Source organism: Neoarius graeffei, chromosome 8 (assembly GCF_027579695.1).
Source record: "Neoarius graeffei isolate fNeoGra1 chromosome 8, fNeoGra1.pri, whole genome shotgun sequence".
In the NCBI taxonomy this organism is placed as follows: Eukaryota; Metazoa; Chordata; class Actinopteri; order Siluriformes; family Ariidae; genus Neoarius; species Neoarius graeffei.
The window spans coordinates 31,928,053-31,954,625 of record NC_083576.1 but is presented as its reverse complement, the minus strand read 5'-3'; the positions used below and the strand labels follow the sequence as shown (position 1 = coordinate 31,954,625).

The following is a 26,573-nucleotide window of genomic DNA, read 5'->3' as shown; positions in this document are numbered from 1 at the left end:
GACAACGGCATGAATCTTTTCTTTTTGTGGCATTGTTTGCACTGTTAAAATTTAGCTCACTTACTGTATCACCAAATACATCTGTACAGCTGTTGCATAGCTGTGAATTGTGTACATAAACAAGTCATTGTATTTGTGTGTGTGTGTGTGTGTGTGTGTGTGTGTGTATATATATATATATATATATATATATATATATATATATATATATATATGTCCAACATCTGAAGAATGTCAATAAAAACAAAACAATTGAACTTTTTGTGTGTTTATTAAGACACAAGTTAAATTGTAAGCAAAAAATATATATATATTTTTTGTAAGCAAAAAATGGACTTTAGAAAAATATTATTGTGCAAAATAAGTTGTCTTACAAAACAGTGGCCTGCGCCGGACAGTTTGTAGCCATAGTCTGTTAGAGCAAGCCTAACAGCTTGAACACGGAACTGCTAGTGTTGCCAGATTGGGGGTTTTAAGTGCATTTTAGCGGATTTGAACATGTTTTGGGCTGGAAAACGTCAGCAGTATCTGGCAACACTATAGCTCTTCTTCATGACGACAACCGGAAGTGTACCAACACGATGGGGCGTGTAGCGCCACGTGTGGCTCGGGTGCACAATGCACCTTGCACAATAGCCCGATTTCACTTGTGCATGTAGGATTGGATTTCTCTGGCACCCCTGCTGGGACCCTTTGCTCGATTACCAACAGCAGCTCGATTTGGACGTGCATGTAAACGTAGTCAGTGAGACTAGTCTCAAGCAATTTGGATTGAATTTGAATTTTCACCTGATATACCTACTTGCAAGTAGGTACCTATTCATGCATATACCATTCATGAATATGCATGGGTGTGTATGTGGTGGTGGTGTGTGTATGCGTTTACCTGTAATGCACTGAATCTGACCATCGTCTGTGCGTACAGTAAATGTCTCTCCTGGATTGACCTGTACCAGGACCATCTGGAAAAGACACAAGCAAACAATAGAAAAAAAACCACTCAGACGAGTTGCACCATGATGTGAGCCATGTGATGTGAAATAACAGTTCATGCCTGAAACACATATTCAGAGCTCAGCCACACTTGTTTATGTTCACTGCCAAACAAAAAACACTTTTTGCTACTGTGTATGAAACTCCATGGTCATTATAAAGGGTTTTGGAAAGAGTTGTGTAAGCTCTGTAATGTTTGATGTGATTACTTTTGATGTGTTCTACATTTATTTTTTTGTATTTATAAGTATCACCCCCCCAGTAAATTCTTTTAGGTTCATTAGTGAGGTCTGAAATTCCACATATCCTACAGAAGGTAGTGTTGGGTGATATATTAATGATACGGCATCAAAACTGAAAAAGATTGTGCTTTAACGAGTATTCTTTTTAGAAAGCATTTTCAGTATTCTTATACAGGAGCCTATTGCTGCCATTACAGAAAAATAAAACGGATCAGTACTCCGTTGTCATGTGAAAACTTTATTGGAATAACAAGATGTTTTTAATGTTTTAACAAAACATTTACGTTATTACGACATATGAACCTATCACGTTATAACAACATACTATTACTCTTCTTATAATGTGATAAATTATTGTTATAACAAAAAATATTTCACATTACAGCATGATAATTTATATTGTTTGTCTATAACGTGAAACTCATGTTTGTTTGTTTGTTTTATTAGGATCCCCATTAGCTGCAGCAAAACTGCAGCTATTCTTCCTGCGGTCCGACACATACTTTACAGTCCATTACAACAGAAAATTAAAAACAGACCAGTAAAGGTACCATAATAGAAAAAGAAAAATAAAAGAAATGAAACTAACAAAATTATACCACAAAATGTACTTTTGATTATTGATAATACGTTCAATACAATGCATATCCAGACATTCTACAACTAGCATCAACGTATTCTCTATTTATTACTTACTAGTTGTTATTCCTTGCTGTATAATTTTATTCTATATTTTTAGAGTTCTATATTTATTTAATAATTCAATTAATAATTCAAATAAGTTTTATATGTATCTATTTAAGAGATGTTTCTTCACTAACAATTTGAAATCTTTTTTCCTAATAGTTTGCTCAAAGTGTTTGGGGAGTAAGTTCCATGCATACATGGCTCTGTACATCACCGTTCTTTTACTGTAGTTTGTTTTTATTTTTGGCGGTGAAAAGTTTCCTCTTGCTGCATGTCTCGTAGTGTAGTTATGATTGTCTGAACTCTAGTATATTTTCCTGTGTAGAACTTGAGGGATTCTGGATATGGATACATTTCTTACAAATATTAATAACGAGTGAGTGACTTCCGGTTGCGCAATGTAGGGGATGGCCACGCACAAAGACAGCTCCTACATTTTTTGTCATCTTATTTGCACAATCCGTAGATTCATCCCAGTTTGCCACACTAATTGGGCACAGATAATCTATACTTTGGTTTAAATCGAGTTAGAGCCTAATGTCGAGATCTCAGCGTCAACTGAAAGAAAGTGCTGCGACTCAGGCAGTTTCTGCAGCTAAGATGGCGGATACACTAACTGTTAATAGCCTAGTGCAGGAACTGGAGAAAAGCAGGGAAAGTCTGGCTGCGGAACTGAAGATACTGTATATCTTTCAACATCTTTGGAAACCTCCCTCACTCCTATACGGACATCTCTGGATACCATAAGAGCTGCCTTGGACTCGCATAACCAAAAGATAGCAACCATAGAGAACACACTTACTACCCATAGCGATGAGTTAGCCGAGCTAACAATGAGACTGGATCAACCTGAAAAGGCGAACGCTGCATTAGCATCCAAAGCAGAGGACCTTGAGAATCGATCCAGACGACAGAACCTAAGAATCGTTGGCCTACCAGAGGGGGCTGAAGGAGGCTCACCTCTAGACTTCGTCTCGCAGCTCCTGCATGAAGTAATCGGAGAGGAGATATTTCCAAAGCCACCGGAGCTTGACAGAGCACATCGTACACCAGCACCAAAGCCAACCCAGGGGCAACGTTCACGGGCGCTCATTGTTAGATTCCATCAATTTCAGGACAAGGAGCATGTTCTTCATTAGGCCAGATCGCAGAAAGGGGATATAAAGTTCAATGACAACAGGATCCTGTTCTTCCCTGATATGAGTGCAGGTTTGGCCAAGCAACGGGCAGCATTCAGAGATATCAAGGCTAAACTCCACAAAGCTGGAATTATGTTTGCACTTCGCCACCCAGCTCGCCTGTGCATTACCATTGATGGGAATAAACATCACTTCGACACCCCAGAGGCGGCAGAAACGTTCTACAAGCAAGTTAAAACCTCTGTGACCAATACTGCTGAAGATGATTAGTGCCTGTGGACATGGATCAGAGACGGTTTGTTGTGACTAAAGAGGTCTGTGTTTCTCAATATTTGTCAGGTATGTTCCGGAGAAATGCTATGGCCTTAAAGTGCCATATTACATTTTCTAACACTAGGCGGACTGTTTGCTAACATGACGTTGGTCTCAGCAACAAGTGACTAATTCATTTTTATGTTAAGGAGACTGACTTGGACTTCTGAAAAATTAACGGTGAATTTTGTATTTAGGTAAACTAGGGAAACTTGTAATTGTATCATGTGCATGTTTAATAGAATGTGTTCAATTATGCAGGAGCTCTCTTGAGCTCTCTTCCAATGGCACTTCCAACACTTAACGCAACTTTTGTGTCTAACCAAAACTTAAAAGTTTAAGTTTTGGTTAGACACAAAAGTTGCGTTAAGTGTTGGAAGTGCCATTGGAAGAGGGACCTGCAGCTCGCTTCAAAGGAAGGACGAGCATAGGACTTTAAACCTAGCAGATTGTTCTAATGCTGCTACTTAATTCTATGTTACCTTTTGCTTTTCTTTTTTTTTTCTTCTGGGTTGGAGATTGGGTGGTGGGGGGTTACATTGGTCTCAATCATAATACTTATACTGTTAAGCAAAGCAAGATTTCACATGAAACATTATCTATGGAATTTAATGTGTTTTTCCAAAGATTATATCACTAGAATCCCATGATTAATACAAATACTGGTTATGGGTTGGAAAAGCTACATGTCAAATTCATGTCATGGAATGTTAGAGGGTTAAATGGTCCTGTTAAGAGGGCAAAAGTGTTCCAGCATATCAAACTGCACAGGGCAGATATTATTTTTCTTCAGGAAACCCACCTTAAATTGAGTGATCATACAAGGCTTAGGCGCCCATGGGTAGGACAAGTATTTCATTCTTTATTTAACTCAAAAGCTAGGGGGACAACTATCTTGATTTCTAAAAAGCTACAGTTAATTCCCGAAAACATAATACCTGACAGTAATGGGTGCTTCATTATTGTCTCGGGAAGACTCTTTCATTTACCAGTCACACTAGTGTGTGTATGCTCCCAATGTTGATGATGATAAATTTATGACCACACTTTTATCTTTAATCCCAAATATAGACACATTATTTAATTTCTGGGGGAGATCTAAATTGTATTTTGGACACTCAGTTGGATCGCTCCAGCTCTAGGGTGACAAATCTATCAGAAATGGCGATGACATTGAAATCATTCATGGACGACTGTGGAGGTTGCGATCCTTGGAGATATTTACATCAAAACACTAAGGCGTATTCGTTCTTCTCACATGTACACCACATGTATTCAAGGATAGACTATCTCTTTATTGATAAGATATTGCTGCCGTCTGTGCACTCTTCTGAATATTCAGCAATAGTAATTTCAGATCATGCTCCTCTCTTGCTTGACCTCAGATTTGACTCTCTGGCAGCTGGAAATCCACAGTAGAGACTTAACACCTTTTTACTGTCTATAGATACTTTCTGCACTTCAATAACTCAAGTAGTAGAGGAATTTTTAAGTTTTAACAATTCAGATGAGACTAGTCCATCATTACTATGGGAAGCCTTGAAAGCTGCTATCAGAGGAAGAATAATTTCTTATTCTTCTTATCATAATAGGCTGCACAGAAAGATACAAACCGATATAATTGAAATGATATCTGAAATTGATAGACAATATGCTATAGCTCCCACTCCAGAGTTATACCAACAAAAAGTGAACCTCCAAACCCAGTTTGATCTTTCTTCTACAGAAAAGGCAGAGCAAACAATACTGAGGTCGAAAGGGAAACTTTATGAATATGGCAATGAAGCCAGTCGCCTGCTGGCTTTCCAGCTCAAACAACAAGCAGCATCACGACATATCCTACAGATCTATGATAATTCTAATAGTATTACAACATGTCCCTTAACCCTTTGGTGACTGACCCCTTGAAAATCGTTCCTCCAGGAACGATGACGTTTCAGTTGTCAAGACAACGGAAAAACTAAAATACAAAACAGAAAGATACGTCACAATGCTCTTGTGCACAAAACAAAATGCTCTTGTATTTTAGTTTTTCCATTGTCTTGACAACTGAAACGTCATCGTTCCTGGAGGAACCATTTTCAAGGGGTCAGTAACCAAAGGGTTAAAAGTTAATGCCACCTTCAAGTCATACTACTCCAAACTCTATACATCTGAGCCCCCCACACAGATATAAGCATGGACACATTTCTAAATAGCATAGATATGCCAACCGTTGATATACTAACACAAATATCACTAGACCAACCAATTACACTGGAAGAAATATTTTGGAATATAAAGGAAATGGGGTGGCACGGTGGTGTAGTGGTTAGCACTGTCGCCTCACAGCAAGAAAGTCCGGGTTCGAGCCCCGTGGCTGGCAAGGGCCTTTCTGTGCGGAGTTTGCATGTTCTCCCCGTGTCCGCGTAGGTTTCCTCCGGGTGCTCCGGTTTCCCCCACAGTCCAAAGACATGCAGGTTAGGTTAACTGGTGACTCTAAATTGACTGTAGGTGTGAGTGTGAATGGTTGTTTGTGTCTATGTGTCAGCCCTATGATGACCTGGCGACTTGTCCAGGGTGTACCCCGCCTTTCACCCGTAGTCAGCTGGGATAGGCTCCAGCTTGCCTGCGACCCTGTAGAACAGGATAAAGCGGCTAGAGATAATGAGATGAGATAAAGGAAATGAATAATGGTAAAACCCCTGGACCAGACGGATTCCTGTCTGAATTCTATAAAAAATTCTCAGTACAGCTAGCTCCATTACTACTAGACATGTTTAATCATTCTCTATCCCTGGGGACTTTGCCAAACACTTTAACAGAGGCCACTATTTCAGTCATTCTCAAAAAAGACAAAAACCCTGCAGAATGCAGTTCCTACAGACCCATCTCTCTTTTAAACATTGATGTTAAAATACTTGCAAAAATTCTGGCAAAAAAGTTAGAACCATGCCTCCCCTCCATCATTTCTGAGGATCAGACCGGCTTCATTAGAGGGCATCATTTGTTCTCAAATATACGCCGTCTGATAAATATAATTTCTGCACCATCTACAGCAACAAAGCCTGAAGTAGTACTCTCATTAGATGCAGAAAAAGCCTTTGACAGGGTTGAATTGGGGTACTTGTTTAAATTGCTGGGAAAATTTGGGTTTGGTCAAAAATTTATTTCTTGGGTGCGCTTGCTTTATACCTCATCTCAAGCTCGTGTCCATACAAACAACCAGTGCTCATCATATTTTTCACTGATCCGTGCAACCCGTCAAGGCTGTCCGCTATCACTTTTATTATTTGCGCTAGTCACTGAACCCTTAGCCATAAAACTGAGAACATCAGCGCATCTGCAGGGCATACGGCGAGGAAATATGGAACATTATATCTCCCTGTATGCAGATGATCTTTTACTTTACATCACAGACCCAGTCATTTGTGCTAACAGAATAATTCAGATCTTGGATGATTTTGGCACTTTTTCAGGGTACAAAATCAATCTCCAAAAAACAGTGTGTTTCCCAATTAATGCTTTAGCAAAACAGCTTAAACAGGGACAGATACCCTTCCATCTCACTTCAGACAGCTTCAGATATTTGGGGATTAACATTACCCATTCATTTCAGGATCTACATAAACTTAACTTTGATAAGCTACTAACCAAGGTGAAAGCAGATCTACAAAAATGGACCAAGTTGCCACTGTCATTGGCAGGCAGAGTGCAGACCATAAAAATGAATATCTTGCCCAGGTTTTTGTTTCTTTTTCAATGTCTTCCGCTCTTCCTGACAAAAACATTCTTCCAACGGCTTGACAAAATTATTCTTCCATTTTTATGGGCAGGAAAGGTGGCAAGAATAAGGAGGAGTGCTCTGCAGGCAGTGAGATGGGAGGGGGGACTGGGCCTCCCTAATTTTATTTTTTATTACTGGGCAGCAAATATACATAAAATACTCAGCTGGAGATATTGTCTTTCAACAATGGCTTTCTTCTTGCCACTCTTCCAAAAAGGCCAGATTTGTGGAGTGTACGACTTATAGTTGTCCTGTCCACAGATTCTCCCACCTGAGCTGTGGATTTCTGCAGCTCCTCCAGAGTGATCATGGGCCTCTTGGCTGCTTCTCTCACCAGTGCTCTCCTTGCTCGCTCTGTCAGTTTAGGTGGACGGCCATGTCTTGGTAGGTTTGCAGTTGTGCCATGCTTTTTCCATTTTTGAATGATGGATTGAACAGTGCTCCTTGAGATGTTCAGAGCTTGGGATATTTTTTTATAACCTAACCCTGCTTTAAACTTCTCCAGAACTTTATCCCTGACCTGTCTGGTGAGTTCTTTGGTCTTCATGATGCTGTTTGTTCTTCAGTGTTCTCTAACAAACCACTGAGGCCTTCACAGAACAAGTGTATATATGCTGAGAGTAAATTACACACAGTAGGACTCTATTAACTAATTAGATGACTTCTGAAGGCAACTGATTGCACTGGATTGTATTTAGAGGTATCAGAGTACAGGGGGCTGAATACTAATGCACACCACATTTTTCAGATTTGTATTTGTTTAAAATTTTGAAGACCATTTATCATTTTCATTTCACTTCACAATTATGTGCTACTCTGTGTTGGTCTATCACATAAAATCTCAGTAAAAAAACTTTTAAGTTCGTGGTTGTAAAAATGTGAAAAAGTTCAAGGGGTATGAATACTTTTTCAAGGCACTGTATATGGTTGAGTCATCAGCATACATTCCTATATTTGCATTTTTCAGAACAAGTGGTACATCATTAGTGAAAATGGTGTACGGTCCCAAACAACTCTCCTGGGGTACTCCACATGACACAGCCTTCTCATCAGAACCACAACCATTAAAGAAAACTGTTTGTGTCCTATCAGTTAAATAACTCCTTAAAAAGGATAAAGAGGACATCTCAAACCCATAACATTCTAGTTTTTCCAACAATAAGCTGTGGTCAATTAGGTCAAATGCTGCAGAGAAATCCAGCATAACAGTATCAACTAGTTTCTTTTTATCCATTTCCCTTAGCCAGTCATCTGTCATTTGAATTAGAGCTGATGTTGTGGAGTGACCCTTATGATATGCATGTTGAAAATCTGTTATTAAATTATTCAAGGACAGGTAGTTTGTAATTTGCTCAAATATTACACATTCCATTATTTTACTTAGTACAGGTTAAAGCTAATTGGACAACTGTTTGCTTCTGAAAATTGCAGTTTCTTGTTTTTTGGTAGTGGACATATCTTGGCTCGCTTCCATCGTAGTGGACACAGACAGTTGGCAAAACACATGTTTATGATGTGACAGATGGGAGGTGCAATTTCCTCTGCGACCAATTTTAAAATCTTACCATCAAGGTTGTCAATGCCTGATGGTTTATTTTTACAGGTTCTTATTATATTTTCTATTGTCTTTATACATACTTTATCACATTTAAAAGTACACTGTTTGTCTTTCATAATTTTATTTTTAATCAATAGGTTAGATATATTAATACTGTCAATAGGGGACATATTATTCTTTAAATTATTAACTTTATTTATGAAATATTTATTAAGATGGTTAGCAATGTCTGATGGTTGACTGAGGAAGTTGCCATCCACCTCTAAAAATGATGGTGTTTGAAGAGAATTTTTGCCCATTAATTCATTATGTTTTCCATACTTTTTTACTATCATTTTTAATATCCATAATCCTTTTTTCATAATATAATCTCTTTTTTATTCTATTTAATTTGGTAACACAGTTTCTTAATTTACGATATATTATCCAGTCAGACTCATATCCCGTTAGCATTGCTGTTTTCTTTGCTTGATCACTTTGTTTCATTTGCTCTTTGGTTTCGTGATCTAACCAAGGTGTACGGTTGTTTCTGACTGTAAATTTCGTGAGGGGGACATGTCTGTCAACTACTGGCAACAGAAAATCTTCAAATTTGTTCAGAGCTTCGTTTGGGTTACATTCTTTTAAAATTTCCTCCCAGCTTATGTTCTTCACCTCCTCTTTATAACATTCAGCTTTAAACATTTTATATGATCTTTTGAAAATTATTTTGGGTCCAGTTTTTGGAATTTTTGCCTTCCTTACGACTGCTACCAATAGGCACCGAGAAAGTTGTGAAACATTGTTCAGGACCATTTGTGAAAATGTGATCAATACATGTTGAAATCTTGGTGCCATTGTTTCTAAGACATATCCTTGTGGGCAGGGCCGTTGACAGCTTTGGCTGGGCCCGGGACAAAATAATCTGAGTGGGCCCCCCCCCAAATAATCTGAGTGCCCCCCCCACACACACACACATACGTGCGCACGCACATCGCCACACAGCAACCACCCACACCCAACCCCTCTTTTCACAGTCTCCATTCACTCCAACCCTTAAATAACAGGTATTCCAAGCCCATTATAACAGTCAACCATTTTATTTCAACATTTCAACATATTTACAGTTTGAACATTTCCTTAGTCTGCAACTATTCAGGTGCGAAATGCAATGCGCCGAACTTTTGCTGTGGCAAAGTCGTCAATATGAATGGTGCGTCGCGCGTGCTGGGGTTACATTACGGGGCTGGAAAAAAGTTATCTGTGTCTTACCTGGCTAAGCTGCCCCACTGCCTTCACCACCTGCTGCATCATCTGAATCTTTTCTAAAATATCTATGCAGTGAGCCAGGCCCGGCGCCATTGGGCGGGCCTTAGGGGGCCGTGCCCGCCCTGAGACTCATGTGGGCCCGCCCTGCTGGAACCCAGAGCAGAGACTTTTTTTTCATAGGAGACAGGTCACTGAAGAAATCGTCCATAGAAATGAATGGGGACAGTTCGTAACGGCAGCAAACATTCTAATCAACCGTCTCTGACGGCAGTACGGGTCTGCAAATATCCCGCCTGTTCCGCTGCCAACAACCAATCATATGTCGATCTGAACCAACAGCTTTCCAATCATCTTGCAGCTTCGTGCTCCGCTGTCCCTCTCCTGCCGTTATAGAAGTACTGCGCCTGCGCAGTGTCAAAATAATCCACGAGAAAAGTGGATTTTAAAGCTTTTTCTGAGTCATGAGAACCAACCTAACACTCAAGTATAATCAACTTTTCATGGCGATTTCAATCATATGCTCTTCGCGACCGTTAGTTTTCACAGAGTCCAGTATTGATATCTCCCCATTCATGTTCAGAGGGTCTGGTCTCACTAATCCGAAAAAGATGCCTGAAAGTGGCCGGCGAGTGATAGCACTTGCATGGCCTGATAGGAGCCCGTCACAGCTTCTTCTTCTTTGTTTTTTTTTCCCCCTCAAAAAAAAAAAAACGTAAACTACAAGTCAAAGTTTTTCAGTATAACAATAATAAAGAAAAATGTGCTCAATTTAAAATGTATTGAAACTATTCGAAATCGGCTGATCGGTTCATTCATTATTATCCGTGAGTACAGAAACACTAGTAATAATTTCCGGATCATTGCTATAAACGTGGACTAATATTTCTTGGGAACCAATGGGTTAATGTAATGGAATGAACCAACCGACCAATCGCATTTTTCCTTCAAATGGTATCTGGGTAAATCAGCAGCTGTCTCAGCCAATCACATTTTATTGCTGGACGGGATCATATCACGTCATCTTCCGGTAGATACCCGAAATCAGTTTTGTGTATTGTGAGGCCAGCGGAGCAAAAAAAAAAAAAAACTTTTAATATGCTGAGCAATGTTTGATACATTTTGGAAAGTTGTTTTGGTTGCTTTATAGGTTTCTTAGAATATTTAACTCGTCACGTCTGTGCTGCTCTCCTGGGTTGCTAGAAACAGTTGTGTTGCCCTGGCTTGGCGTATAAAATGTGTGCCCCCCCCCCAAAGCAATTCAAGGCCCGTCCGTCAGTCCGTGTCTGGCGCCGGGTCTGCAGTGAGCCCCTGAGGCTCTTGGCTTCTTCATCTCTTTTTCTCTTTTCTTTGCTCCTGACTTGTGCATGTTGGCAAACGGGCTCGCACGCTTATTGTCGAAGCGTTATGATGGAATAGTGCCGTGTTATTTGGCGCCTTAATCAAAGACCAAACCATTTCTGCATTAGGGGTGGTAGGTGGGTTCTTGAATCTATTTTCGAAGACAATAAAGGCAAAAGAACCAGAAATCATTAATTGAATGCAAATATAGCACATTTTTCTCCCCCAAATCAACACATTTTGAAATGAAACAGAATGATTAATGGCATCTTCATGAGGGACCAGTTCTGGGCCCCCCCTCATGCCTGGGCCCGGGACAAAATACCCGGTTGTCCCCCCCTGTCGACGGCCCTGCTTGTGGGTTTACTTATGACCTGGTGAAGACCACAAGCAGTAAAAGTAGTTAACAGTTTGGATTTTTTGGACAGTTTTGAGAAAACCAATCAGTATTAAAGTCACCAGTTAAATATATTTCTTGACCCATCACACTGATATAGGCTACCATTTGATATATATGTATTATCAAGGTACATAGTGTTGGCACTTGGCTGTCTGTAGCAGCAGCCCACTAACATCGGTTTTAGATGAGGCAGATGTATCTACAGCCAAAGTACTTCAATTCCATAATTCATCAAGTCTTCTCTAACTTTTATAGGTATACATTCTTGAATGAAAAATGCTACACCACCACCAAATGCATTTCTGTCTCTTCTATATATATTGTATCCATGGATGTTTAAAGCACTGTCTTCACATGTGGAGTCTGTGTGTTTCCGATATTGCTAGTATTTGAATATTATCCTTATAGAGAATTTCAGCTATTTCATGTAATTTGTTTCTGATGCTATTTATGTTTACATGTACAATTTTTAATCCTTTGTTCGGTAATTCGTGATTATTTGTATAAGTTTCAGCCATAGGGTGTGAGAGAGAGAGATCTGAGAGAAAAAACCCTGTTTTTCTCTGTTTGGATGAGAACAGATACCTGTAAACTGTAATAATATCTCCTTATAATGTGAAACATTTCATGTTATAACAGTATAAATTATCTTGTTAAAACGTGAATAACATCTTTTCACAATAAATGTTTCACATTATAATGTCGGCATGTAAAAATATATCGTGTGATGAGAAACTGTGATACAAATTTATGACAATTTTCATCGAGGCAATAAATAATGAACTGCGACTATTCTTAGGCTGAGTAATCTCTGACTTTTTCCGAACTACACTGAGCAGAGGATGCAATAACTTACAATAGAGGGAATGCATGTGACGTCACCATAGGTGGAAGTAACACAGCTTGAATGCCGCAAAAACACATAGAAAACAGAGCTATAATGACTAAGAGCATTTGTGCAACTGACTGTGAAAATAGATTCAACAAGAAATCAGAGCTCTGTCTTTACAGACTGCTGAAAGCTAAAGAAAAGAGAAGCAAATAGAGGTAGTTGTTGATTATATTTTACTCAAATCTTTACAAATGTTTGTAAATAATTGTTGTTGAAACAAAAGTATTTTATTTAACAAAAGGAATATTTGAGTTGTTTAAGAATAGGTAAATAAATGTTGCATTTTCTTGTAATAGAATTTTCTTCATTTATTTTTCAAAAATAACATTGGAAAATTGAATCATGAACCCAATATCATGAATTGAAACGAATCGTGAATTGGGTAAATTGTTACATGCCTAAGGCCCTGGTCACACGACAGCTCACGATGGGTTTGCGAATTCTTGGTGAAGAAAAACTGGTAGCATCGCCACCAATCGTGTGATGCATGGTGAATGTTCTCTGAGCTTCGTGAATTGTCGCAAAATGTGGCCAAAGAGTCAAAAAAAATTTGGTGGCGATGTTTTTGTCAGCAAACTAAGCAGTGAATCCTCGTGGGTGGGTTTGGGAATACTTCCCAAAGTGAGGGGAAGCATTGCCACCAAAACACCTCAATTTCATCGATACCCCATCGCAAAGCACTGTGAGCTGTAGCGTTACCGTAGCCGAACATAACATGATTGTGGCAGCGGGGGCGTGGTCAAGCGTCAGTCTGTGAATGGAGGGCGGAGTCAGGGAAGGTAAGTGGCAGAATCACTACACCTGATGTTAGTTAACCTGTGTTTGTGTGTCTTCCCCAGTGACCGCGCCCTATAAAAGGAGAGACAGAGCAGAGGAAGGGAGCTCTGTCCCCAACCAGACGACTTGTGTGTGTGCGTGCGTGTGTGGCTGGGAGAGTGTAAAGTAGACACTGAAAAGTGCCAATAAAGAGTTTTTTTGGAACTCAGTTCTGGCCTGCCGTACTTCTGTGCTCCACCCACCCGCTCTAATTCCTACAGTGATAATGATCCGTTTTTCGTTTTCTGGCATTCCAGCAATACACTCATGCACTCTTAAGCTTATTTATGTCCTAAATCCGTATTTAAAGTGTTTCTTACACACAGGTGATACTTGAATATACAAGTAGCACTAAAATCTGATTTTGTGTGTTTTGCTGTTTATACTGCTGAAATTCTTTCCAACTCAAGTCAGATAAGTAAAAAAAAAAATCTGATTAGTGCTGTGTCTCAACAATAACTGACTGCATTAGTACTCACACTCACAGGTACCTAATAGATAAAGAAAGCCTTTCTTTCAATAATATATTTTGTAGCAGTGTTGTAGTCGAGTCACTAAACCTCGAGTCCGAGTCCAGTCTTGAGTCCCCAGTGTTCAAGTCCGAGTCAAGTCCAAGTCATTAAAGAAAATTTCGAGTCGAGTCCGAATCGAGTCTACTATTGATCCAAGTTGAGTCTGAGAACAAGACTCCAACCGCACCATCTGATGGTGGCTGTTGCTGCCTTTATGTGAAACCGTCTCTGCCACTGTGTTGGATTAACATTACTGCTCAGGCCTCAACGTTAACTTTTGACACCTTTTGCCCTGCAGGGCAAATGGCCTCAAAATTTTTTTTGTCCCCCTTGAATTTCCTTTTGCCCTAAAATTTTGCGGTATTTTGGCAAGTTTTCAAGTACACAGTTCAAGGCAATACTGATATGTTTTCTAGGGGTATAACTGAGTTATTTAAACAAAAGTACATGTTAAAAAAAAAACATTTACTTTTAAAAACATTTATTTCTGCAACAGAAGCACAAGACAAGCCCTGAAAACATGAAACATAAATCAATATCATATACGTAAGACTTACATATGGTACTAGTACGTAATACGTCTTTTTATGTAGAGTTTAGGACACAAAACACACTTTGTTTTGCCTATAACAATGACTAGCAATATTGCAAAGATGAATTATAAAACTAAAAACATTTTAAAACAGGAGTTTGTACTGCAGTACTGTCTTATCATTCAGTTTGCCATTGCACTTAGGAGGAAATTAAATAACCTGTTCTCCTCATCACATGCATGATGGGCCAATGCCAAATGATAAATGGGGTAAGATAGATTTATCTATGGGATAATTCACTATGGAAATGATATATATTTACTTTAGAGGGTGTGGTTTACTATTTGAGACACAAAAACGTCTTTCCATTCATTGAATGTACTTACCACTAGCTTTTATTACCTTGCCTGGGACGGAGTCCACCAGGGGGCGAGGTATTGTTTTCGGTGGGGTTTCTTTGTTTTCTTGTTAATGATATTACGGGAAAACGGCTGGACCAATCTTCATGAAACTTTCAGGATAGATGGGCATTGGTCTCAAATACAACCTCCAACATTTTGAGGGTCATCCGATCAAGGTCACCAAAAAGGTCAAAATTGTTTTTGTTGTGTCTACTGCCTCATATAGACCCCTTTCACATGACGTCACCGCGCCGCGAGATTTTGTTAGGCGCCATATTGGAAGACCAAGTACATGCACTCACAATATAAAACAAAGTACGAGCGAGAGTAAAGTGACACGATGGATGATAATTCGGGTTATGTGAGTACATTACCAGCTGCAAGGGCACGGTATGTGGAGAAACTGGCTGTGATTGATGGGTTTGACCCATATGATAAGACTCGCGGCAAGGGAGAATGGAAACATAAGGAGGACCGGACACCAACTCTGCCATCTGTTTGCTACCCAGACATTGTAAACTATTTGTTGTTTACACCCAGTGCCTACACTCAGTGTTCGAACTATGCCGATATTTTCGGGGGGTCCCTTTTTTCCCTTGGGGGGGGGTGCTTGCGCTTGTCTCGGAGCGCGGATCTCCAAACACATGAGAAGCCTATCTTACGCACATATCACGCGGACTCCACACCTCCACACACGCATCGCGTCTGAAGTCATAACTCATCAGGGGAAATCGTGTCCACATTGGCATGTTCAAAAAACAACCTCGCGTCAACAATGATACCACACGCAAGAAAAAAAAAAAACAGTCAGGCTACTCAACAACCAACCTGGCAGCAGCGAGCAAGCCCCAAACCATCCTAAATTATTATTATTGTTATTATTATTAAATTGTAGAAGTCTGGGAGGCTTGCTCCTCATACAGTTATCAACTTGGGGCCAATTTAGCATGTTTTAAATCTGAATTTCTTGCGTTTGCTTACCTCAAATGTCCACAGATCATGCACAGACTTATCCATTATATCCACAGTTTTTTGCCAAGTCTCACACAGGTTTCTTTCAAGTCTACTGTTGGGCCAATAAATCATAAATAAAACAGCTCAGATTTGTTTGTTTAAGTCGTTTGCCACTCCACTTTATTCTCGTGGGTTCACATACCGCTGCCGTTATTTTCCCCTAATCACGAGTTTGTTGGTCTTCCAAAATGGCGCAGGGTCTGTTTACTTCCAGTTTCGGGTGACGTCAGTGAAAGGGGTCTATAGAGGCGCCAAGGAGGTTATGTTTTCGGTAGCGTTGGTTTGTTTGTTTGTTGGTTGGTTTGTCTGTTAGCAACATTACGGAAAAAATAATGAACGGATTGCTCTGAAATTTTTTCCAGAGGTGTGACTGGGCACAAGTAACAATCCATTAAATTTTGGAGGTGATCCGGATCACCTTCTGGATCCCAGATTTTTTTAAAAGATTAATTTTTTTCCCATTGAAATGAATGGGCGTGCAACGCAAAAAACAGATTTTTCCTTCTGTAGGCCAAACCGTAATGTGTAAAGTCATGAAACTTGGTACACTGATAGAGGATTGGACCCTGATTGATTTCATCAAGTTTCATGTTGGTACGTCTCACGCTCTAGCACCACCAACTGATCATAGTCTTACATGCATTCATGCACGTAACTTTTGATACGTATGTCCGATTTTCATAAGTCTGGTGCCGTTGGAATCCTTGGAGCTAGACGATTCCAACGCACCCTATGACGTCATTCTCCGCCGAATCAGATTTTCCGACACAGTAACATGACATGCTGTGTCTTTGTCTTATTAACGTCAAGACAGTGAGGGAATGACTGTTTATAGCTGTTATATTATAATATAGGTGACATTCAACAACATAAAATATACTGTATCTATCAACACTATTGTACACTTTGCTCCTCCTACTCAAGCGAGTAGGACGCTTCTTTGCTTTGTTCCTGCTTTCTTGATCTTTATTTCTATACTTTACTTTCTCATTTAATTTCCACTATTTTTTCATTTTATTTTTCATCTTTATAAGCTTTTAATTTAATTTTAATTTAATTTCCACTATTTTTTCATTTTATTTTTCATCTTTATAAGATAAGTTAGCTTTTAAAACAAAATGCCAGGGGGCAAAAAATCCTGCAGAAAATGCATGGAACTAGAACAGAGGATTTCTATCCTGGAATCAAAGATTGATGCTCTGCCAAAGACGGATGAATTAAAAGCGATATCTCAGGAAAGGAGTACAGAAACAGTGGCTGAGATTGCAGAGATTGCACTCCGACAGACCGATGGCATTGCAGATCGAGTGGATGAATTCATCGATCAAGCTGGGCAAAATGTGAGTACAGAAAACTGGCAAATGATGGGTGGCAAGCCCAAAAATAAAAACAGAAGAGTAATTACGTCAACACCAGCTCGTTCTACAAATTACAATAGGATTTACAATCCTATGGAAAATTCACAGCCCATAAGGCTTCAGAACAAATTTGAATGCCTCAGGGATGTGGAAGAGGATTTTTCAAGCGGACAAACACATCGTAAAAAGAGATCGCACCAAGATCGAAGAGCTGTGGGAAGAGGCAAAAAGCAGCTCGTAACACCACCTGATCCCACAACCCTTGTTCTTGGTGATTCCACTGTAAGACATTTAAAAGGTCATGGGATGATTATTTGCTGCCTTCCAAATGCATCCATCTCTGACACTAAAGACAGCATTTTGAAACTCATGTCCGAGCATAAAACTATCAAACGTATTGTTGTGCATGTGGGAGCAAATGATGTTTTCAGAGAACAGCTGTTTGTCCAAGATGATTTCAGAAAACTTTTTTCTGATCTCTATAAGACTGGAATACAATCTTTTATTAGTGGCCCACTCCCAGCGAGAGGAAATTTTGCATTTTCTCGACTCTTCAGTCTTAACACCTGGCTTGGAAAAACTTGTTTTTCATTTGGTATGAACTTCATAGACAATTTTAACCTTTTCTGGAATCGCAGAGAATTCTTCAAGCCAAATAGCACTGAACTCAGCTGGATTGGAGCCAAAGTCTTAGTAGACCATTACAGACTTGCAATCTTTTCTCAGCCAGCATTGAGGAAAACAGTTGATAAGATGTCACAGACTGACATAGTTACAAAAAACAATACCTCTGCAAAGCCAAAACAATCATCTTTGCAAGTCGTCATCAAGGACACACAGACATCTGACCTGCCAGACTGCCAAGATTCAAAGACAGACTGCCAAAAATCAGAGACAAAATGCCATACAAAGAACTCACCAATTTCTCGCTCTTCTGACTTCACTGCACTATCTCCGTCTCCCACCCGCATGGATTTCCCTAATAGTATGCAAAGATTGCTCCCAATGGCTACACTCTCTTTTTCCAGCCCAAATCTGTCGCGACAAGCAGTGTACCCAGTTCATCAAAACTGCATTCGCCCAGGACTTTCAGCTGGCTACAAATCTTTTTCACCATCTAAAAGATACATGTCATCTCCAATCCTTTCACCCTCAAACCAAATGGAACATTTAGAAAGTCTTGTTTGATGTACTCTGGGTCCCTGCAAATGCGTGTAGTTTTGAAAACCAGCTGGGACCCAATATGCCTATGCCATTCTCTATTCCTGTGTTGATAAGAAATAGAAAACATAGAGCACATTTAACCCAGGGGGTAAACCAATCTAATCTCCTTCCTGTTTTAAAACAACATCAGAGTGCACAAGCAGATATTACTTCTAGACTTTCTGTAAAGCTAGCTCTTCTGAACGTTAGATCACTTTCAAACAAGTCATTTTTAATTAATGATCTTATCTGCAAACACAATCTTGATTTTTTGCTTCTAACTGAAACTTGGCTGGATCAAGCAAATAGTGCTACCACCCTTATTGAAGCAGCTCCCCCAAATTTTAATTTTTTGAATGTTACCCGACAAGGGAAAGGTGGAGGGATCGCAAATATATTCAAAGTCTCTTTTCAATGTAAACAATCCTCACTTGGTGATTTTACATCCTTTGAACACTTATGTGCACTTGTTACATGCTCTCCTAACATATTATTATTAACTATTTATAGGCCTCCGAGACATTCAGCCAAAGTCTTTCTTGAAGAGTTTGGTGAACTGTTGTCAGTCATTTGCTTAGAGTTTGATTGTCTTATTATATCTGGGGATTTTAACTTACATGTAGATAATACTGAAAACACTTATGCCAAAGAACTACTTGCACTTATTGACAACTTCAACCTAGTACAACATGTACAGGGGCCGACCCACTCTCGTGGTCATACCCTTGACCTCGTCATCACAAAGGGTCTTACTGTTTCTACTACTGTTGTTGATCTGGCCTTATCTGATCATTTTTGTGTTTTCTCTGATGTTTCTGTCTCCTCACATTCAGAACAGCTCTACGACTATGGGTAGGAGAGTCATAAAAGACAACACATGTGTTCTCTTTGAGCAAGCTCTCTCTCTCAGAATTCAACCAAAATGTCAGACTCTGTTGATGATTTACTGGAAATTTTTAATTTAAATATGGCCCAAATTATGGATGATATTGCTCCATTCAAAATCAAAAGAGTCAATGATAAGCAGAAAGCACCATGGAAGCAGTACCCGGCTGTTAAACTGCTAAAGAGAGAATGTAGAAAGACTGAAAGAAAATGGCGCAAATCTAAACTTCACATCCATTATCAAATCCATAAAGAGATGCTTTGTAATTATAATTATGAAATTCGTAAAGCAAGACAGTCTTTCTTCTCCAACATCATCAACAGGAATATGAACAATGCCCGTGTGCTATTTTCAACAGTAGAGAAGCTAACTAATCCCCCACCACAATTAGCACCTGAACTTCTCTCAGTTAATAAATGCAATGAGTTTGCATCCTTCTTCAAAGGTAAAATTGATAAAATACGGCAGAATATTGCTCATAATATATCTCAGTTGCAAAAAATTGAAAAACTGCAATCACCAATGACACAGATAGATAACTTCAACACAATGTCAGAATTTTGTTTAATTGATTATGAGACTCTTGAAAAAACTGTACAAAATCTCAGTTCCACAACATCTGAATTGGACATTCTGCCCACCAACTTTTTTAAGTCTGTTCTTCATCTTATAATTACAGATGTGCTTCAAATTATAAATACATCCCTAGAGACTGGCGTTGTTCCTGTGTCCCTAAAAAAAGCCGTTGTAAAGCCCCTACTTAAAAAAAATAATCTGGATCCTTCAGTATTAAATAACTACAGGCCAATATCAAATTTACCATTCATCGGGAAAATCCTTGAAAAAATTGTCTTCAATCAATTAACTGCCTTCTTGATATCAAACAGCCGTTTTGATAATTTTCAGTCAGGATTTCGTACCAGTCATAGCACTGAAACAGCGCTGATTAAAGTTATAAATGACATACGTCTTAATACTGATGCAGGCAAAACATCGGTCCTGGTATTACTGGACCTCAGTGCAGCTTTTGATACTGTTGATCACAACATACTGCTATATCGACTTGAACACTGGGTTGGACTGACTGGTAAAGTTATCAGTTGGTTAAATTCATACTTAAAAGATAGAAGCTTCTTTGTTACCATGGGAAATTGTTCCTCAACGTCAATGTCCTTGACCTGTGGTGTCCCCCAAGGGTCGATTCTTGGACCATTACTATTCAACCTTTATATGCTCCCACTTGGGCAAATTATCAATAACAATCCAATTTTGTATCACTGCTATGCAGATGACACCCAAATTTATTTTGCTCTATCACCTAATGATTATGCCCCCCTTGAATGTCTCTACCAGTGTATCGATCAAATCAACAACTGAATGTCACAAAATTTTCTTCAGCTGAACACAGATAAAACAGAAGTAATTCTATTTGGAAAAAAAGATGAAAGACTCAGGATTACCACTACTCTTGACACAAAAGGGATTAAAACTAAAGAAATGGTTAAAAATCTTGGTGTTTTCATTGACAGCGAGCTAAACTTTGACAGTCACATGAAAGCAATCACTAAAACGGCATTTTATCACCTAAAAAACATTTCCAAACTAAGAGGACTTATGTCAAAAAATGATCTGGAAAAACTGATACATGCCTTCATCTCTAGTAGGGTTGATTACTGCAATGGCCTTTTCACAGGCCTGCCAAAAAAGACCATCAAACGACTTCAGCTGGTTCAAAATGCTAGGGTTCTCACACGAACAAAAAGAACAGAGCACATTACTCCAATTCTAAGGTCCCTTCACTGGCTTCCAGTAAGCTACAGAATTGACTTTAAAGCATTGCTGCTGGTGTACAAATCTCTAAATGGTACAGGGCCCAATTACCTCTCTGATATGTTGCAGCGGCCTAACCCAATCAGATCTACCAGATCGCAACAGAAAAATTTACTATTAAAACCTGTTGTTAAAACAAAGTATGGTGAAGCAGCTTTTAGCTACTATGCAGTACATCTATGGAACCAACTGCCAGAGGACATTAAAAATGCTCCTGCTGTTGGCAGCTTCAAATCTAGGTTAAAGACCAAGCTGTTTTCAGATGCTTTCTGTTAAATAATTAATATTGTCTTCTTTACATGTTTTATAATCTTTACTTTTACAGTCTCTGCATATTTCAAATTTTACTTAACTTTTATTCTATTTTATTCTGCTGTTTTTTTTGCCCCCTATTTGAACTTCTACTTCATTTTATTATTTTATTTCTACTATTGTTTAATTCTTATTATATTTTTTCCCATTTATTTTATGTAATTTTATTCTCTATTGTTTACTGTTTTGCTTTTACTTCTGTAAAGCACATTGAACTGCCACTGTGTATGAAATGTGCTATATAAATAAACTTGCCTTGCCTATTGTAGGTTGAAGATAAAGGACTGTAATTATTGATAGATTACTGTGGTATAAGAGGAATAAAATGCTTGCTATTGTTGTTGTTTGTTTGTTGTGATGTGCTGTTACTGGACATGCCATGTCACACCACAAAAACATTGATTATTTTCTTATAACAGCCCAGTCATGTTTCATTTCATGCATAATATTGTGTAAAAGGAAGGGTCTGCCACAGGAACAGATCTATGTGTACAAAACTACATTATTTTACAACAACAACAATAATAATAATAATCTCCCTATTCTAATAGCTTTTATCAAAATTCCAGCATGGGGGCAGAGATGCAGTTTTATCCAGCCAAGGCGAGATCTGTCTCAGTGAAAACACTCGTCCACACACTCCAAGGGCACGTGTTTGTTTCCCCTGGCCTGTGAATTGTGTGCACAAAGCCCTGGCTCCATTTGACAAATTATGCCTCCATGGGAAACGTACACCAGCCTGGATGTTACCTCGGTCTCCACACACATGCACGCACACTGAGAATCAGAAGAACCATGTCACAGAATATATCACTGACAAAAGAAAAAATATTATTAAAATTATGATAAAAAAGAAACCAAAATACGGTGCACAAACATTTTACAAGGTAAGGAACATAAAATGAATGGAATAGAGAGAGAGAGAGAGAGAGAGAGAGAGAGAGAGAGAGAGAGAAAATGGGGGATGAAGCAGACAGGGGAAGAATGTGAGGAATGCAAGATACAGACGGTGGAAGAGGGGTAGAAGTATGCACGGAATGCTCCAACCAGCCCCCAAAGCCATTGCCATCCCCAGGAGCCAAAACCCAAAAGGTGAGGAAAGATGGAGGGAGGGATGGAGAGAGGGGGCAAGGAGGGAAGGAGGTGGAAAGGAAAAAGCAAAGTTATTAAATATAACCCTAAAATAATTTTTACAATATTTAGCATTAGTACCACAGCCCTGCTGAATTCTCTAATCTGATTGGTCAGAAGGTGCTGACTGAGTTTCAAGAACAGCGGCTCTGCCAGTGACAGTGCTGACTGTAATTCAAATCCTTATTCATATTCATAATGCACTTGTTCTCATGTTATCATTTCTCAACTAACAACTCACAGGGATTTGTATAGCAAACACGCTACAGAATCTAATATAAACAGATTAACAATGTGGGGTTTGTTAACAAAAAAAACCTCATCTTTGCTGTGGTGGATTTTTTTTTTTGTCTTGGAAGATGTTTATTTTAACATCTTAGAAAGGAGTCTTATGTGTCAGCACTTTGTAACAATCATCAGTAAAGCTGCTCCTTTACGTTTTGGGCTATGGAAAAGTGTTCGGGAAAACAGATTTGCAGTTTCTTGATCTAATTAACTTACCCTGTGCCTGAAATCACTCACTACTCACTATATAGTGGACTATATAGTGAGCTCGCCATTTTGTAGTGCTGTCCGAATGTATAGTGAGAATTATTACACCCTATATAGTCCACTCAAAGTATCCCACAATACATCGTGAAAAGTAATGTACAACCAATGGTCACTAACCAAGCAATATATACCATCATGCATTGCAGTCGTGCTGAAAGAAAAAAACAAGATCAACTGTGAGCTACTGCTCACTTACATATACCCCTGCTCTCGCTTATATCTCGCAACCAATTGAAGGAATAGGACACTTATTATGAATGTTGACTTCAACAAATAATTAACCCTGAAACAAGTAAGTAAAGAGCAGTGCTCTCCCCAGGGATTTCAAATAGCATCCTGGTAAACTGTCATTTTGAAATAGCATTTTACTTCTTGAAATAGCATCAAAATCCACCCTATATTTTTCGTAAACACATTCAGTCGGTAAGCAGGAAGTCGATGTGCGACAGACCTGAAAACGGTATACACGGTATAGAACCCCAAGCTGAAGCTCGGTACCAAATATCAAGCAGTTGTGAGTTGTAGTTGCTGAGAAACGTCTTATGAAAATTTTGTAAATCCACCCTATATGTTTCATAAATACAGTCAGTCGGTAAACAGGAAGTCGATGTGGGACAGACTTGAAAACAGTATACATGGTATAGAACCCCAAGCTGAAGTTTGGTACCAAGTGGCTGTGATTTGTGGTTGCTGAGAAAAAAGGTGTTTTGGACGGACGGAGATACAGACGGACGGACGGATAGAGGCAAACCAGTATACCCCCCTCCTTCGGAGCAGGGGTATAAAAAGTGTGTTGGGGTGAATGGACGAAGGAAGAAACACATTATAAACGGACATTCAAGTACAATTAAAAATAATAAGAGATCAGAAAATAAGCTAAAATAGAATAAGACGGATAAAATACAAGAATAAAAGTTACAGTGCAGAGCAAGGAATTAATCAAAAGCCTCAAATTTGATTTAATAAAAGGCAGCGGCAAAGAAGAAAGTATTCAGCCTTGGTTTAAAAGAACTGAAAGATGCAGCAGACACAAAGTACTTTGTATTTATTAATGTGGGAAATATGCTCAGCATAATATGGATTTATCACAAAAATACGTGCATGTATTTATTGTTTTGAAAACCCACCAGCTGACTGATCTGGCATGTTTTAATTGTGTGACAGTAATGACGTAAATAACAGTGCGATGGAGTAGTGTCTGAAAGTATTTTTTCATTTTACGAATGAGCTCACTATATAGTAATTCCCTATATAGTGAGTAAGGAGTAGCGAATGAGTGAGTGATTCTGGACACAGGGATAGGGAGAGAAAGAGAGGCTGTTGAAAGAACATTTGTTTATAAATGGGACAATGTCAGCATTAGCTATGTTGTTTTGTGGATGTTCATGACATCATTATTCAAAAACATTTTAATAGTTTGCAAATCACTGTGGTATAAGAGGAATAAAACACTGTGTGATGTGCTGTTATTGGAAAATAATCAACTTCAGGATGGTAACAGTAATCCCACTTCACCTCAGGTGGTCTCACACCACCGGGTCATTGATTATTTTCCTATAACAGCACATGGCCAAGTGTTTTATTCCTTACAAAATCTGCAGAGGTGACACACTGCTGATTTGTAGCGTAAAGATATGCAACACTTTTGAAGCATTTTGAAATGTTTTTATGTAATGTACAGCAGTGTTTCTCAACCAATGGGCCACGAATTTTTTTTTTTTTAAGTTGAAGCTAATTTTTACTTGTAGTAAAGTACAATTGTTGGGCTGCATCCGACGTCACATCCGCCTCATTAAGTTACAGTCACACTACAGCTCGCGATGCTTTGTGATGGATTACTGATGAAAATGAGGCATTTTGGTGGCGATGTATGGCGATATACATGTGAGCCAAAAGTTGTGGTCACACAGCACGCAAACACTTGACTGTCATGCCTTTGTGCACTTGAGTCTGGCACAACTTGAGCAGCCACGCTCGCTCACGGAGCGTGTTGTGTGCGCGCTTGGGACCCAGTCGTTATGGGAAACACCTGATATTGATTTGAGCACAATCAGCACGTGCAGATACAGATGCTGTTTTCATAGAGGCTTTGCAAAGCATAATTATCACCGTCACATTTGTTTCTAGCCATGTTTATAACGCTATTTAAATACTCTGCTTTATGATTCTGCTTTCTGTTTTTCTTTCGTTTTTGTAAATATCACGCCTGCTAATAAACACTCTTCCTGTGCTTAGATTCATCTACTGCTGTCTATCTTGTAGTGTCTTGATCTTTAACCCAGCCACATATAAAAGGCTGTACGCCTCCATGCTCTTCCAGGTTTTTATCTGTGTGTCTGTATAGAACGATGTCTGCAGCACCAGGTAGTTTGAGGTGTTGGGGAACTCAATAGATGGATAATTTTCCAACTCATAGGAAAACTCCTTCTTTACTAGCATGTAAGGATCTATCCCATTGAGTGGTTTCTATATCCACTTCTTTTGAATGCACTTCTTGGTTTTAATAACTTGCTTGTTTGTGTTAATGGACCAGACTCCACTTTTGGATCATTAATCCCTTTTGACTGAGAATGCCCTGTATGCATGGTTTTATGTTGGCTTCTGGTACATCCATACAGTTTTAAATACAACACCTACAATTAAAAACAGTTTGTTTTTATTGCATTTATTTAAGTCCTGGGCTCCCATCGGTAACAGGGAGTGATGTTGCATCCCATTAATACACTTTACTATAGATTATTAGATTCTATTAGAATAGATGAGCTAAAATAATTGGGGATTTATTTAATGGGCCCGGACTCGTTACAAGTATGAACAGGTGGGGCTTAAAGTACTACAAACTTTCTTAAAGATTTCTATTTTATGACTTCTACATTATCGAGTCAGTACAAAAACATTTTAGAGTTCCAAACATTTGTTTTCCAGCACAAAATTAAATGTTACAGAAAAAAAGGTTTGTATCTGAGCAGCGTATTACATAAAAGAGCACTTTTCAGATTAAAAAAGAAAACATAATGAAGGCTACTGGGTTTTGGTGCAAAATTAAGAAGCAAGTGTAACAAAGTGTCCAAAAGAACTGTGGCTGGTTCTGCAAGATGCTCAGTAAAACCTGCAGCTCATTTCCTTATAAAACTGCACTCACTGTACCTGAGACTACTATATTTAATCTTTTTCACAGCACTGTAGTTCTAATAAGACCTATTTAATTTCAAAATATTCAAATATTCTTTTCCCAGACTACTTATTTTCATATTTTTTTTTACATTATACAGTAATAGTATCCTAAATACAAGTATACTAACACTTTACTAACATTTTATTTCAACCCGCCACATAAATTCTATTCAAATGACAGGGATCCTGCTGGTGCTCATCATGCTCATCATTGACAAATATAATCCATCTGTGACCAAGAGAAAATTGTCATATTTATCATGCCATCTTTTATAG

General features: G+C 38.8%; 1 protein-coding gene across 3 annotated transcripts in view; it reads right to left on the bottom strand.

Annotated features, from left to right (window-relative positions):
* LOC132890578 (fibronectin type-III domain-containing protein 3a-like) overlaps nt 1-26,573 on the bottom strand; it is a 181,543-nt gene that overhangs the window by 80,810 nt on the left and 74,160 nt on the right. For all 3 annotated transcript variants that reach the window (XM_060927577.1, XM_060927580.1, XM_060927579.1), the window contains one exon: nt 887-962. In XM_060927577.1, the coding sequence (XP_060783560.1) occupies nt 887-962 (76 nt within the window). The remainder of the gene's footprint in view (nt 1-886; nt 963-26,573) is intronic.